Genomic DNA, 14,582 nt, shown 5'->3' on the forward strand with positions numbered 1-14,582 from the left:
TGATCAGGAATCCGGTGAGACAACAAATCTCCGACATCGCAGTCGTCGGAAAAAGATCCTGCAAACACGGGAACAAGGATGACTGAAGAGAATCGTTCAGCGTTACAGAAGTGTAACCATTCCGCAGATTACTGCAGATTTCAATGCAAGTCCATCAAGTGCCGGCGCCCGAACCATTCAACGAAACGTCATCGATATGGGCTTTCAGAGCCGAAGGACCACTCGTGTGCCCTTGATGACTGCACGACACAAAGCTTTATGCCTTGCCTGGGCCCATCAACACCGACATTGAGCTGTTGAAGACTGGAAGCATGTTGCCTGTTCGGACGAGTCTCGTTTCAGATCGTATCGAGCGGATGGACGTGTACAGGTATGGAGACAACCTCATGAATCCATGGACACTGCTTGTCATGTCACCAGAGGACTGTTCAAGCTGGTGGAGGCTCCTAATGGTGTGGGGCATGTGCAGTTTGAGTAGTATAGGAGCCCTGATGCGTGTAGATACGACAAGATACACGTACACATGTATCCCCTCTGATCACCTGCACCCATTCATGTCAATTGTGAATTCCAACGGACTCGGGCAATTCCAGCAGGAGAATGGGACACAGCACACGTCCAGAATGACTCTAGGACACTATTCTAAGTTTAAAAGCTTCCGCTGGCCACCGGACTCCCCAGACATGATCATTATCGAGCGTATCAGGGATGTCCTGCAAGGTGCTGTTCAGAACAGATCTCTTCCCCTCGTACTCTTAAGGATTTATTGACATCCCTTCAGGATTCATGCTGTCAATTCCCTCCTACTTCAGCACTACTTCAGACAGTAGTCGAGACAATGCCACGACGTGTTGCGGTGCTTCTGCGTGTTCGCGGGGTCCTATACGATATTAGCCAGGTGTACCAGTTTCTTTGGCTCTTCAGTCCATTGATCGTGACCGGGCCAAATATCGCACGAAACAAGCATCAAACGAAAAAACTACAAAGAACGAATCTCGTCTAGCTTGAAATGGTTGGCCCGCTAAATGGCGCTGCCATAGGTCAAACGTATATCAACTGCGTTTTTTTTTTTTTTTTAAATAGGAACCCCCATTTTTATTACATACTCCTTTAGTACATAAAGAAACATGAATGTTTTAGTTGGACCACTTTTTTCCCTTTGTGATAGATAGCGCTGTAATAGTCACAAACGTATACGTACGTAGTATCACGTAACATTCCGCCAGTGCGGACGGTATTTGCTTCGTGATACATTACCCGTGTTAAAATGGACCGTTTACCAATTGCAGGACAATAGCGTGTTGATGTGTGGCTATTGACAAATGTGCGTGAGCTATGTATGCTGCTCGGTATCCTGGACGACATTATCCAAGTGTTCGGACCGTTCGCAGGATAGTTACGTTATTTAAGGAATCAGGAAGTGTTCAGATACATATGAAACGTCAACCACGACCTGCAACAAATGACGCTGCACAAGCAGATGTTATGGCTGCTGTCGGACATCAGTAGCAGACAAATTGCGCGAGAATTGGGAATCTCAAAAATGTAAGTGTTGAGAATGGTACATCAACATCGATTGCACCCGTACCATATTTCTATGCACCAGGAATTTCATGGCGACGACTTTGAACGTCGTGTACAGTTCTGCCACTGGGCACAAGAGAAATTACGGGACGATGACAGATTTTTTGCACGCGTTCTATTTCGCCAACAGCGGTAACGTAAACCGGCATAATATGCACCACTGGGCAACGGAATATCCACGATGGCTGCGACAAGTGGAACATTAGCGACCTTGGCGGGTTAATGTATGGTGCGGCATTATGCGAGGAAGGCTGATTGGTCCCCATTTTATCGATGGCAATCTATATGGTGCAATGTATGCTGATTTCCTAAGTAATGTTCTACCGATGTTACTACGAGATGTTTCAAAGCGTGGCAGAATGGCGATGTACTTACAACATGATGGATGTCCGGCACATAGCTAGCGTGCGGTTGAAGCGGTATTGAATAGCATATTTCATGACAGGTGGATTGGTCGTCGAAGCACCATACCGTGGCCCGCACGTTCACAGGATCTGACGTCCCCGAATTTCTCTCTGTGCGGAAAGTTGAAGGATATTTGCTATCTTGATCCACCGACAACCCCTGACAACATGCGTCAGCGCATTGTCAATGCATGTGCGAACATTACGCAAGGCGAACTACTCGCTGTTGAGAGGAATGTCGGTACACGTATTACCAAATGCATTGAGGTTGACGGATCATCATTTTGAGCATTTATTGCATTAATGTGGTATTTACAGGTAATCAAGCTGTAACAGTATGCGTTCTCAGAAATTATAAGTTCACAAAGGTACATGTATGACATTGAAACAACCGAAATAAAATGTTCAAGCGTAACTACGTTCTGTTTTTTAATTTAAAAAACCTACCTGTCAGCAACTGTTCGTCTCAAATTGTGAGCCATACGTTTATGACTATTACAGCGCCATCTACCACAAAGTGAAAAAAGTGGTCCAACTAAAACATACGTATTTCTTTACGTACTACACGAATATGTAATAAAAAATGGTGGTTACTATTTTAAAAAACGCAGTTGATATCCGTTTGACCTATGATAGCGCTATATAACGGGCCAACCATAAGGCCATCTGGTTTCCCCCTTCAAGCTAAACAAGTTTCGTTCTTTCTAGTTTTTTCGTTTGACGCTTATTTCGTGAGGTATTTGACCAGGTCACGATCACTGGACCAGCCTGTATATTACTTCTCAAGTCAACAGCATCTTTCTCAACACGCATTAGTCATACAGGGATGAATGAGGAATAATTATAACGATTTTTTTGGTCGGAATCTGACATTAAATAACGATTTTCCGCAAAAATTTCCATTCGTGAAAAATTTTAACATAAAAAAGAATTTTTATTATCGTAGGCAAAGGGGCACGATATATTTTCAGATACATACCTGTATTTTACGGAGCCAACATTAATGACGGATAAGAGACTCTCTCTCAGTATTATTACTAATAGCATTTTGATTGTTTATCAGTAGTTATTCACTGCATAATTTGTATACAGCATTGCAATAGATCATAAATGTGAGCACTGCAGTAGTCCATTATCTCTGCCCATCGTACAAGTTGACTTTTGTAAACGAATATACTTTGCGAAAGGACATACATATTTGTCATTGTCGCCTTGAATTACTATTTTCCTTTAGGTACTACGGCCATACATGCTTACTCTAACTGAGAATGTTTGTCCAGCTAAAGTTAGAGGTTTCGTGGTCGTATTGATGGTTTCTGCTATCTACCCATAGTACGTACAAACCGGCACAAACATTCGGAATGCAAAACATTGCCACGTGGAAATGTATATATAAGGATGTATTATAATTTCATGATCATTATTTTACCTAGTTCAGCTCATTTTTATTGAAGTTGTTTTCTCCACATTCCCACAGATACCATTACGTGAACGACTACACTTATTCTAAATACTGTCACTACTTAAAACTACAAAATTGCGAAAGTTTTGCACGAGGCACCGGTATTGAAAATATTTTAATTTATTTAACATAATTTAATTTGATAAAGATAATTTGATTTAACGAAGCTAATTTAATTGAATAATTAAATTATTGGGTTGGTACATAAGTTCTTAGCGTTTTCTCATAAGCTTAATAAAGATAACAGATACACATAACAGAGTTCCCCACCACTATTTACAGTAGTCTGCCAATACTGGGGTAACTTTTCGATTCCGCGACTGTAGAAATCAGATGGTTTTGAGTCGAAGAACTCGTCGACCCATGTTCCAAGCGCATTTTCATCCGGAAAGGAAATTCCTCGAAGCCTGTTCGATAGAGAGCGGAAAATCTGAAAATCTGAGGGCGTAGGATCAGGCGAATAAGGTGTGTGCGGGATGAATTCCCACCCCAACTCCTGTATAGTGTTTTCTGTCAGTCTAGCATGCGGGCGGACGTTACCGTGGAGTAGCGTCAATTCACGCAGTCTTCTTGGCCGTTGTTAGAGGATTGCGTTTGCAAGACGTCTCAGTTGTTGAGAATAAATGTCAGCAGTGATTGATACACCTTGGGGACATCGAAATTAGTATCCAATGAATAGATAAGCAACTGGAATCATTCAACAGAGGGAAGTCCACTGGACCTGGCGGGATACCAGTTCGATTCTACACAGAGTACGCAAAAGAACTTGCCTCCCTTCTAACAGCCGTGTACCGCAAGTAACTAGAAGAACGGAAGGTTCCAAATGATTGGAACAGAGCACAGGTAGTCCCAGTCTTCAAGAAGGGTCGTCGAGCAGATGGGCAAAACTATAGACCTATATCTCTGACGTCGATCTGTTGTAGAATTTTAGAACATAATTTTTGTTGGCGTATGATGTCGTTTCTGGCAACCCAGAATCTACTCTGTAGGAATCAACATGGATTCCGGAAACAGCGATCGTGTGAGACCCAACTTACTTTATTTGTTCATGATACCCAGAAAATATTAGATACAGGCTCCCAGGTAGATGGCATTTTCCTTGACTTCCGGAAGACTTTCGATACAGTTCCGCACGGTCGCCTGATATACAAAGTAAGAGCCTACGGAATACCAGACCAGCTGTGTGGCTGGATTGAAGAGTTTTTAGCAAACAGAACACAGCATGTTGTTCTCAATGGAGAGACGTCTACAGACGTTAAAGTAACTTCTGCCTTGCCACAGGGGAGTGTTATGGGACCATTGCTTTTCACAATATATATAAATGACATAGTAGATAGTGTCGGAAGTTCCATGCGGCTTTTCGCGGACGATGCTGTAGTATACAGAGAAGCTGCAGCATTAGAAAATTGTAGCGCAATGCAGGAAGATCTGCAGCGGATAGGCACTTGGTTCAGGGAGTGGCAACTGACCCTTAACATACATAAATGTAATGTATTGCGAATACAAAGAAAGACGGATTCTTCATTCTATGATTATATGATAGCGAAACAAACACTGGTAGCAGTTACTTCTGTAAAATATCTGGGAGTATGCGAGCGCAACGATTTGAAGTGAAATCATCATATAAAATTAATTGATCGTAAGGCGGGTGCCAGGTTGAGATTCATTGGGAGAGTGCTTAGAAAATGTAGTCCATCAACAAAGGAGGTGGCTTACAAAACACTCGTTCGACCTATACTTGAGTATTGCTGATCAGTGTGGGATCCGTACCAGATCGGGTTGACGGAGGAGATAGAGAAGATCCAAAGAATAGCGGCGCGTTTCGTCACATGGATATTTGGTAAGCGTGATAGCGTTACGGAGATGTTTAGCAAACTCAAGTGGCAGACTCTGCAAGAGAGGCGCTCTGCATCGCGGTGTAGCTTGCTGTCCAGGTTTCGAGAGGGCGCGTTTCTTGATGAGGTATCAAATATATTGCTTCGCCCTACTTATACCTCCCGAGGAGATCACGAATGTAAAATTAGATATTCGAGCGCACACGGAGGCTTTCCGACAGTCGTTCTTCCCTCGAACCATACGCGACTGGAACAGAAAAGGAAGTGGCCTCCGTCACACACCGTTAGGTGGCTTGCGAAATATAAATGTAGATGTAGATGTAGAAGCAATTCATAGAACACCACATCGTTGCTGTTCCACTAGATCCATAACATTATCTGTTGGTGATGCACGCAGCGTTTTGTATGGAAAGTTGCTGCTGTGTTTGGGATCAACAATTCCTTTCTTTTCCTTATGTTAGGACAAAGAAACAATTTCTCGTCACCAGTAGCGATACAGGATAAAAATTGTCGGTGTTGTTCGGGAGCAAACTGATGACGAGCAAGCGGAGATGTACATATGGGCATCCGCTGAATTTGTGATTTTGGTTTACAGCATGCGCAAAATAGTAGAATGATCAGAGTTCGTCACATTTGCCAATTCTCGAGTACAATGACGTGGATCATCGCGGATTAAGACACTTAAATGAACTTCATCAAAACCCGAGGGTCTTCCTGAAATTCTATCAGTAGTGTCGAAACGATCCATGCCGTGCTCTGTCGAACGGCATTTTCCCCATATAGACGCAAATGTTCCTGGCTGCCTCTACAGCCGTCACCCCTCTATTGAGCTCAGACAGGAGAATATGCAGGAAAAAGTTCCTTCTTCACCACTTGGCAGCCAATTTTACAGCATCTAGGCTCGACTCACTACCTCCACGTGACAAGATGACAATATGTAAACTCAAACAGCAACGATAAATAAACGCATAGGAACCGAAATACCAACATGCAAAACAAAAAAGTTACGAAATAACGCACAAAAATTACATTTTGAGTCAATAACTTCATATTAAAGAAAATTAATTCTGAACCGAAGCCTGCCGAAGTGGCCGAGCGGTTCTAGGCGCTACAGTCTGGAACCACGCGACCGCTACGGTCGCAGGTTCAGATCCTGCCTCGGGCATGGAAGTGTGTGATATCCTTAGGTCAGTTAGGTTTAAGTAGTTCTACGTTCTAGGGCACTGTTGACCTCAGAAGTTCAGCCCCATGGTGCTCAGAGCCATTTCTTTCTGAACCGAAGTTAGCCTGGGAACATTTCAGCACATTCCTTGTAATGTGGAGAATGTGATTGAACTTATCTTACAGCAGTATATTCAGGTTGCCATTTGTAGTTTGGTAATTGTACGATCAAATAACTACTGTGAAAGTCCTGGTTTCAACTTTAGTGAGTGAAAATAGTTACGTGGAGATATGTACTGTTTATGCAACTAATTGAAGGCAGTTTGTTCATTGCCATACGCGTCCCGCTTCTTCTGCTTGGGAAGCATCATCAGTGGCCTAAAATATATGTTTCCTTTTCTACATACAATAAACGTGTAACTACTGGCCATTAAAATTGCAACACCCCGAAGATGACGTGCTACAGACGCGACATTTAACCGACAGGAAGAAGATGCTGTGATATGCAAATGATTAATTTTTCAGAGCATTCACAAAAGGTTGGTGACACGTACACGTGTTGACATGAGCAAAGTTTCCAATCGATTTCTCATGCACAGCAGGTGACCGCGATTGCCTGGTGAAACGTTGTTGTGATGCCTCGTGTAAGGAGGAGAAATGCGTACCATCACGTTTCCGACTTTGTCGGATTGTATGTAGCCTATCGCGATTGCGGTTTATCATATCGCGACATTGCTGCTCGCGTTGTTAGCAGAATATGGAATCGGTGGATTCAGCAGGGTAATACGGAACGCCGTGCTGGATCCCAACGGCCTCGTATCACTGGCAGTCGAGATGACAGGCATCTTATTCGCATGGCTGTAACGGATCGTGCAGCCACGTCTCGATCCCTCAGTCAACAGATGGGGACGTTTCCAAGACAACAACCATCTGTACGAACAGTTCGACGACATTTGCAGCAGTATGGACTATCAGCTCGGAGACCATGGCTGCGCTTACCCTTGACGCTGCGTCACAGACAGGAGCGCCTGCGATGGGGTACTCACCGACGAACCTGGATGTACGAATGGCAAAACGTAATTTTTTTGGATGAATCAAGGTTCTGTTTACAGCATCATGATGGTCGCATCGGTATTTGGTGACATCGCGGTGAACGCTCTTTGGAAGCGTGTATTCTTCATCGCCATACTGGCGTATCACCCGACGTGATGGTATGGGGTGCCATTGGTTACACGTCTCGGTCACCTCTTATTCGCATTGACGGCACTTTGAACAGTGGATGTAATTTTCAGACGTGTTACGACCCGTGGCTCTACCCTCAATTCGACCCCTTCGAAACCCTACATTTCAGCAGGATAATGCACTACCGCGTGTTGCAAGTCCTGTACTGGCCTTTGTAGATACAGAAAATGTTCTACTGCTGCCCTGGTCAGCACATTCTCCATATCTCTCACCAACTGAAAACGTCTGGTCAATGGTGGCCGAGCAACTGGCTCGTCACCATACGCCAGTCACTAATCTGGATGAACTGTGGTATCGTGTTGAAGCTGCATGGGCAGCTGTACCTGTACACGCTATCCAAGCTCTGTTTGGCTCAATGCCCAGGTGTATCCAGGCCGTTATTACGGCCAGAGGTGGTTGTTCTGGTTACTGATTTCTCAGGATGTATGCACCCAAATTTCGTGAAAATGTAACCACATGTCAGTTCTAGTACAATATATTTGTCCAATGAATAGCTGTTTATCACCTGCATTTCTTCTTGGTGTAGCGATTTTAATGACCAGTGGTGTACTTTGAGTCAATAATTTAATATTAAAGATAATTAATTTTGAACAGAAGTTAGCCAGGGAACATTACGACACTTTCCTTGTGATGTGGAGAATATGACTGAACTTACCTTACAGCAGTTATTCACGTTTTGGTGATTGTAAGACGAAATAATTACTGTGAATGTCGTGGTTTGAAGTTTAATGAGTGAAAATAGTTACATATACGTATGTACCGTCTATACATCTAATTGAAGGCAGTTTGTTTATTGCCACACGCGTTTCGCTTCTTTTATTTGGGAAGCATCGTCAGTGATCTGAAATACATGTTTCCTTTTACACATACGATACACGTATTATGTGGTACATATAACATGCTGTTAAATTATATTTTGTTGTGTTTCTCTCTTGTTTGCTGGGTTAGAACCAACTTTTGTAGCACAAATTCCGTAACGTGAACTTATCGTTAGGTGTTACACTCTGGTTTCCCTTCAAATCGTTAGGTGTTACGATTTCCAGCGCTGTTGTGTGCGAAGTCCTGAAGATTTATTGGTCAGTTTCCATTCTCCAGCTGGCCGATTTCTGGCTTTTATTTAACCACATTGATCACAAAATGGAACGTGCAAGTGATATATGCGATGTGAGAAAGGTGGGTGAAAGAATGCTTGAAATCGTCCGTGTGGAGAATGGAAACTAACTTATATATCTTCAGGACACCACACAGCGCCGGAATTCGTAAGTAACACCTAACGATAAGTTCAGATTACGGAAATTGTGCTACAAAAGTTGGCTCTAACCTAAAAAAAAAGAAAAAACAACGAGAGAAAAACACGACAAAATGTAATATAGCAGTATATTATATCTACCAAATAATAGGCTTATTGTATGTATAAATGGAAACATGTATTTCAGGCCACTGATGATGCTCGTAAATAAAAGAAGCGAAACGCGTATGGCAATAAACAAACTGCCTTCATTTAGTTGCATAGACGGTACATACCTCTAGGAATTTAGAGCAGTAAGAGATAGACGGAAATCAGAAAAATGACGAAAGTAGTTACGTTAAGAAGAGATAGACGATTATTCCTTGTATTTTGTATGATCTCTGTGGAACTAGAGAATTTTTAGATCGCGGGTTGTAACGAATAACTATTAGTATTACGCAGTCATATGAAATTTTTAATCAGTTTCAACACCGTAACTGACCATGCTACATATTTTTTGGGCTACTTTCGCTGATCATCGCACCTAGATCAAACGTAATAGTTCTGGCGCGACCATGATTGGACGCCGGCCGCGGTGGCCGAGCGGTTCTCGGTGTGTCAGTCTAGAACCGCGCGACCGCAGTTTCGAATCCTGCCTCGGGCATGGATGTGTGTGATATCCTTAGGTTAGATAGGTTTAAGTAGTTCTAGGTGACTGGTGACCTCAGATGTTAAGTCCCATAGTGCTCAGAGCCATTTGAACCATTTTTTTAACCGTGATTGGACAGGTGCTAAATTGGGTCGTGAACCTAAGTGTGCTCGTATTCTAACATTCACAACCCGATAGGCATACCAGCAGAAAGGGCTCGAACGGAGGCGTATTGACAGTCATTATCCACCCACTCCATTTTGCGAGTGCAGCAGGAAAGGGAATTTCTAGCAGTGGTGCGAGGTACGCTCCTCCACGCACTTTATGGTGGCTTTTTGAGTATGTATGTATATATGTAGCTACTGAATCGTGAGCCGTCGACCGTGAGCTGAAGATGCCACTGGCCTTGGGGACAATATAAAATGGTGTTGCATTTGGTACTCATGTAGTTATCTTATCGCCTCATACGTCAGGCAGATTAAAAGCTATGGTTCAAGCTGGAAGGTGGTCTAGTCGTCCATCTGATCGCTTAACAGGTAAGCAGTGAAGTCTCATCACTCATTACATCCTGCGCAGTTGCTGTGTTGTTTGTCAGTGGCGTGTTTTGATCACACAAATTACGCTTTCGACTCATTACGAGAAATTGCAGCAATAAGGAGGGTTCGGGGTTGAAATTGTATACAGTCCATATAAAACATGGAAAGCATATAACTTTATAATTTTTTACATTATTTACAATATAGGTAGATTCAAGCAACGCAATTAATAAGCAGTTTAGGAAAAAACAATTCATTTGAAAGCCTTGAAAAATGTCGTCATACAGAACGATACTATTTTGTAACTTTTGCTCCAGTCGCACAGAGCAGCGTTTCATAAGCTTCTTCCACTTCATTGTAGCAGTCAATTTGAACGTAACACCTGTATTCGTTTTTCGTGTTGAGAGAATTTACTGATAACACGACTAGTAGAATATTGCAACGCTCTCTAACTGAAGAAAGAATCGGGTGTATGACCTCGTTGATGGCGAAGACATAACACACGGCTCACGAGGTCACGTTTGGGGCAGGATCGGATAGAAAATCGGACTTCTCCTTTTAAACTAAGTGACCATCTTGGCGTTTGCCTCTAGCGGTTTGGGGAAACCACGGATAGCTTGACCACAGCTCCCCAACGAGCTCGCTTATACATTGACGAAGTGCGTGGAGGAGTGTACATTCCATTTCTATTGGTTATCAGAAGCGCATTTCCCATTGTACCAGTTATTAGGGCTTCCTCCCATTCAGGTATGGAGCGCCTGAATAATGATAGCTTAAACGCGTCTGTGAGTGCTCGAATTACATCTATATCTGCATCTACATACATAATCTACAAGCAAGCGCATGGTGCATGGTGGAGGGTACCTTGTACCAGTAGTAGTCATTTCCTTTCCTGGTGCATTAGCAAATAGAGCGAAGGAGAAAACGGCTGTGTATACGAGGAGCGACACTAAAGTAATGAGACTGATTTTCTTTGCAAGATGTGGTAACCCTGCAGGCTTGCATAGGCACAATATCTTTGACCTTGCTCTATAAGCTGCTTCTAGTTCAAGTAGCACATCGATGCAACTGCTCAGTCGTCAGTTGTGCTGTAATAAGTTAACAAATGTTTGTGTCTCTCGTCACGGAAATGGAAGTGCATAACACTGCGCAACAATATGCTATTTCCTTTTGCGTTAAATTGGGTGAAAACTCGACAACATACGGTAAGCTTCAGAAGACTTTTGGAGAGGAGATAATATCAAGAGCTCAAATTCTCTTTGGCATAAAAAATTTTTGTGAATGCAGAACGAATGTTGAAGATGAAGACAGCAGAGGAGGTTATATCAAGAGCTCAAATTTTCTTTGGCATAAAAATTTTTTGTGAATGCAGAACGAATGTTGAAGATGAAGACAGCAGTGGACGACCATTAACCTCACGGACGGATGTCAACTTGGCGAGGGTGCATGAATTCGTATGATCTGATCGAAGATCATCCTTGAAAATTATTGCACAAGAACTGAACATCAGTCGAGAAACGGTGTGGCTAATAATAATTCGATTCTGCATCACGATAATGCGCCATCCCACTATGCTCTGTCGGTACAGAAATTTTTAACCGCAAAACAAATTTCAGTACTACCACAGCCACTTAATTCAAAAATAGTTCAAATGGCTCTAAGCACTCTGGGACTCAACATCTGAGGGCATCAGTCCCCTAGACTTAGAAACTACTTAAACCTAACTAACCTAAGGACATCACACACATCCACGCCCGAGGCAGGAGTCGAACCTACGACCGTAATAGGCACGCGGTTCCGGACTGAAGCGGTTAGAACCGCTCGGCTACCGCGGCCGGCAGCCAGCCACCTTATACACCAGATATCGCTCCGTGTGACTTTTTTCTATTTCCAAGAGTCAAAACGGCACTCAAGGGACACCATTTTCAAACAACACAAGATGTCCAAAAAGCTGTGACGAGGGTCTTGGAGGATATTACAGAAGATCAGTTCCAAAAATGTTACCATCAATGGCAGAAGCGCTGGAAAAAGTGTGTGCAATCAGAAGGAAACTACTTTGAAGGAGACAACACTAAGCTTGACTAAAACAGTAAGCAACATTATTTTCCACATCAGTCTCATTCCTTTATTGTCGCATCTCGTATGCCTTCCTATGAGCCCTAACTTCTCTTATCTTCGTGGTCCTTAAGTGAAATGTACATTGCCGGCAGTAAAATGGTTCTGAGGACAACTTGAAATACTGGCTTTCTAAATTTTCTCAATAGTGTTTACCAGTAAGAATCCCGCCGAGTGTTACCATTTGAGTTCCAGAAGCTTCTATGTAATACTCGCTTGTTTATCGTACATCCCGGTAACGGATCTAGCAGATCGCCTCTGAATTGCTTCTGTGTCTTCCTCTAATCCGACTTGGTGTGGGTCCAAAACACTTGAGCAGCAGTCGAGAATGGGTCGAACTAGTGTTCCATAAGCGGTCTCCTTTAGAGATGAACCACACTTACCAAAAATTCTCCCACTAAATGTCAATCATTGGCCTTCACTACTACAATCGTTACAGGCTCGTTGCATTCTATATTTGTCGGCAACGTTTGCAGTTATATGTTTAATCGACGAATCTGTATCCAGCAGCACACTCCTAACGCTCTGCTCGAACATTACTGGGGTCTTTTTCGTACTCACCTGCATTAACTTACATTTTTTTCTATGTTTAGAGCCAGCAGCGATATATCGCATCATCTAGAAATTCTGTATCAATCATCTTCTGACCTCCTACGTCCAAGCAACAACACCTTCCATACACCACACCATCATCAGAAAACATCCGCGAATTGCTCCCCATCCTGCCAGTACTTCAAATATACAGAGAGAGAAAGAGCGGTGTTATCACACACCGATGACAGCTCGCCGTCGAGGACAACGTACTGAATTCTGTTCCCTAAGAAGTCATCCAGACACTCGCGTACATGAGAACCTACACTGCTGGCCATTAAAATTGCTACACCACCCAGATGACGTGCTACTGACGCGAAATTTAACGAGCAGGAAGAAGATGCTGTGATATGCAAATGATTAGCTTTTCAGAGCATTCACACAAGGTTGGCGCCGGTTGCGACACCTACAACGTGCTGACATAACGAAAGTTTACAACTGATTTTTCAGACACAAACAGCAGTTGACCGGCGTTGCCTGGTGAAACGTTGTTGTGATGCCTCGTGTAAGGAGGAGAAATGCGTACCATCACGTTTTCGGCTTTGATAATGGTCGTAATGTAGTCTATCGCGATTTCGGTTTATCGTATCGCGACATTGCTGATGGCGTTGGTCGAGACCCGTTAGCAGAATATGGAATCGGTGGGGTCAGGAGGGTAATACGGAACTCCGTGCTGGATCCCAACGGTCTCGTGTCATTAGCAGTCGAGATGACAGACATCTTATCCGCATGGCTGTAACGAATCGTGGAGCCATGTCTCGATCCCTCAGTCAACAGATGGGGACGTTTGCATGACAACAATCGTCTGCACGAACAGTTCGACGACGATTGCAGCAGCATGGACTATCACATCAGAGACCGTGCTGCGGTTACCCTTGACGTTGCATCACAGACAAGAGCGCCTCCGATGGTGTACTCAATGACGAACGTGGGTGCACGAATGGCACAATGTCATTTTTTCGGATGATTCCAGGTTCTGTTTACAGCATCACGATGGTCGCATCCGTGTCTGGCAATATCGCGGTGAACGCACATAGGAAGGGTGTATTCGTCATTGCCATATTGGCGTCTCATCCGGCGTGATGGTAGGGGGTGCCATTGGTTACACGTCTCGGTCACCTCTTGTTCGCATTGACGGCACTTTGAACAGTGGACGTTACATTTCAGATGTGTTACGACCCGTGGCTCTACCCTTCATTCGATCCCTGCGAAACCCTACATTTCAGCAGGATAATGCACGACCGCATGTTGCAGGTCCTGTACAGGCCTTTCTGGATACAGAAAATGTTTGACTGCTGCCCTGGCGAGCTCATTCTCCAGATCTCTCACCAACTGAAAACGTCTGGCCAATGGTGGCCTAGCAACTGGCTCGTCACAATACGCCAATCACTACTCTTGAAGAACTGTGGTATCGTGTTGAAGCTGCATGGGCAGCTGTACCTGTACACGCCATCCAAGCTCTGTTTGACTCAATGCCCAGGCGTATCAAGGCCGTTATTACGGCCAGAGGTGGTTGTTCTGCGTACTGATTTCTCAGGATCTAAGCACCCAAATTGCGTGAAAATGTAATCACATGTCAGTTCTAGTATAATATATTTGTCTATTGAATACCCGTTTATCGTCTGCATTTCTTGGTGTAGCAATTTTAATGGCCAGTAGTGCAATAATCAGTCTTATCTTGTCCTCGCGTACAGGCTTGTAGTATACTCCTAGATTCTTGGTTCCTGAAACTCTGAAAGTAGGCTTTCTCGGGGACAATACGCGCCTTCCTGAAG

The 14,582-nt window shown here is 43.6% G+C and overlaps 1 protein-coding gene across 2 annotated transcripts in view; it reads left to right on the forward strand.

Annotated features, from left to right (window-relative positions):
- The window catches only part of LOC126292265 (luciferin sulfotransferase-like), a 248,781-nt gene that overhangs the window by 140,087 nt on the left and 94,112 nt on the right, over positions 1-14,582 (forward strand). Inside the window, exon 1 of one of the 2 annotated variants that reach the window (XM_049986164.1) lies at positions 10,044-10,101. The exons of the other annotated variant lie outside the window; for it this stretch is intronic. Coding sequence (XP_049842121.1) covers positions 10,053-10,101 — 49 coding nt within the window. The 5' untranslated portion in view covers positions 10,044-10,052. Of the gene's footprint in view, positions 1-10,043; positions 10,102-14,582 lie in introns of those variants that run through there. 2 annotated transcript variants of the gene reach the window in all.

This window comes from Schistocerca gregaria, chromosome 9, assembly GCF_023897955.1.
Source record: "Schistocerca gregaria isolate iqSchGreg1 chromosome 9, iqSchGreg1.2, whole genome shotgun sequence".
Classification (NCBI taxonomy): Eukaryota; Metazoa; Arthropoda; class Insecta; order Orthoptera; family Acrididae; genus Schistocerca; species Schistocerca gregaria.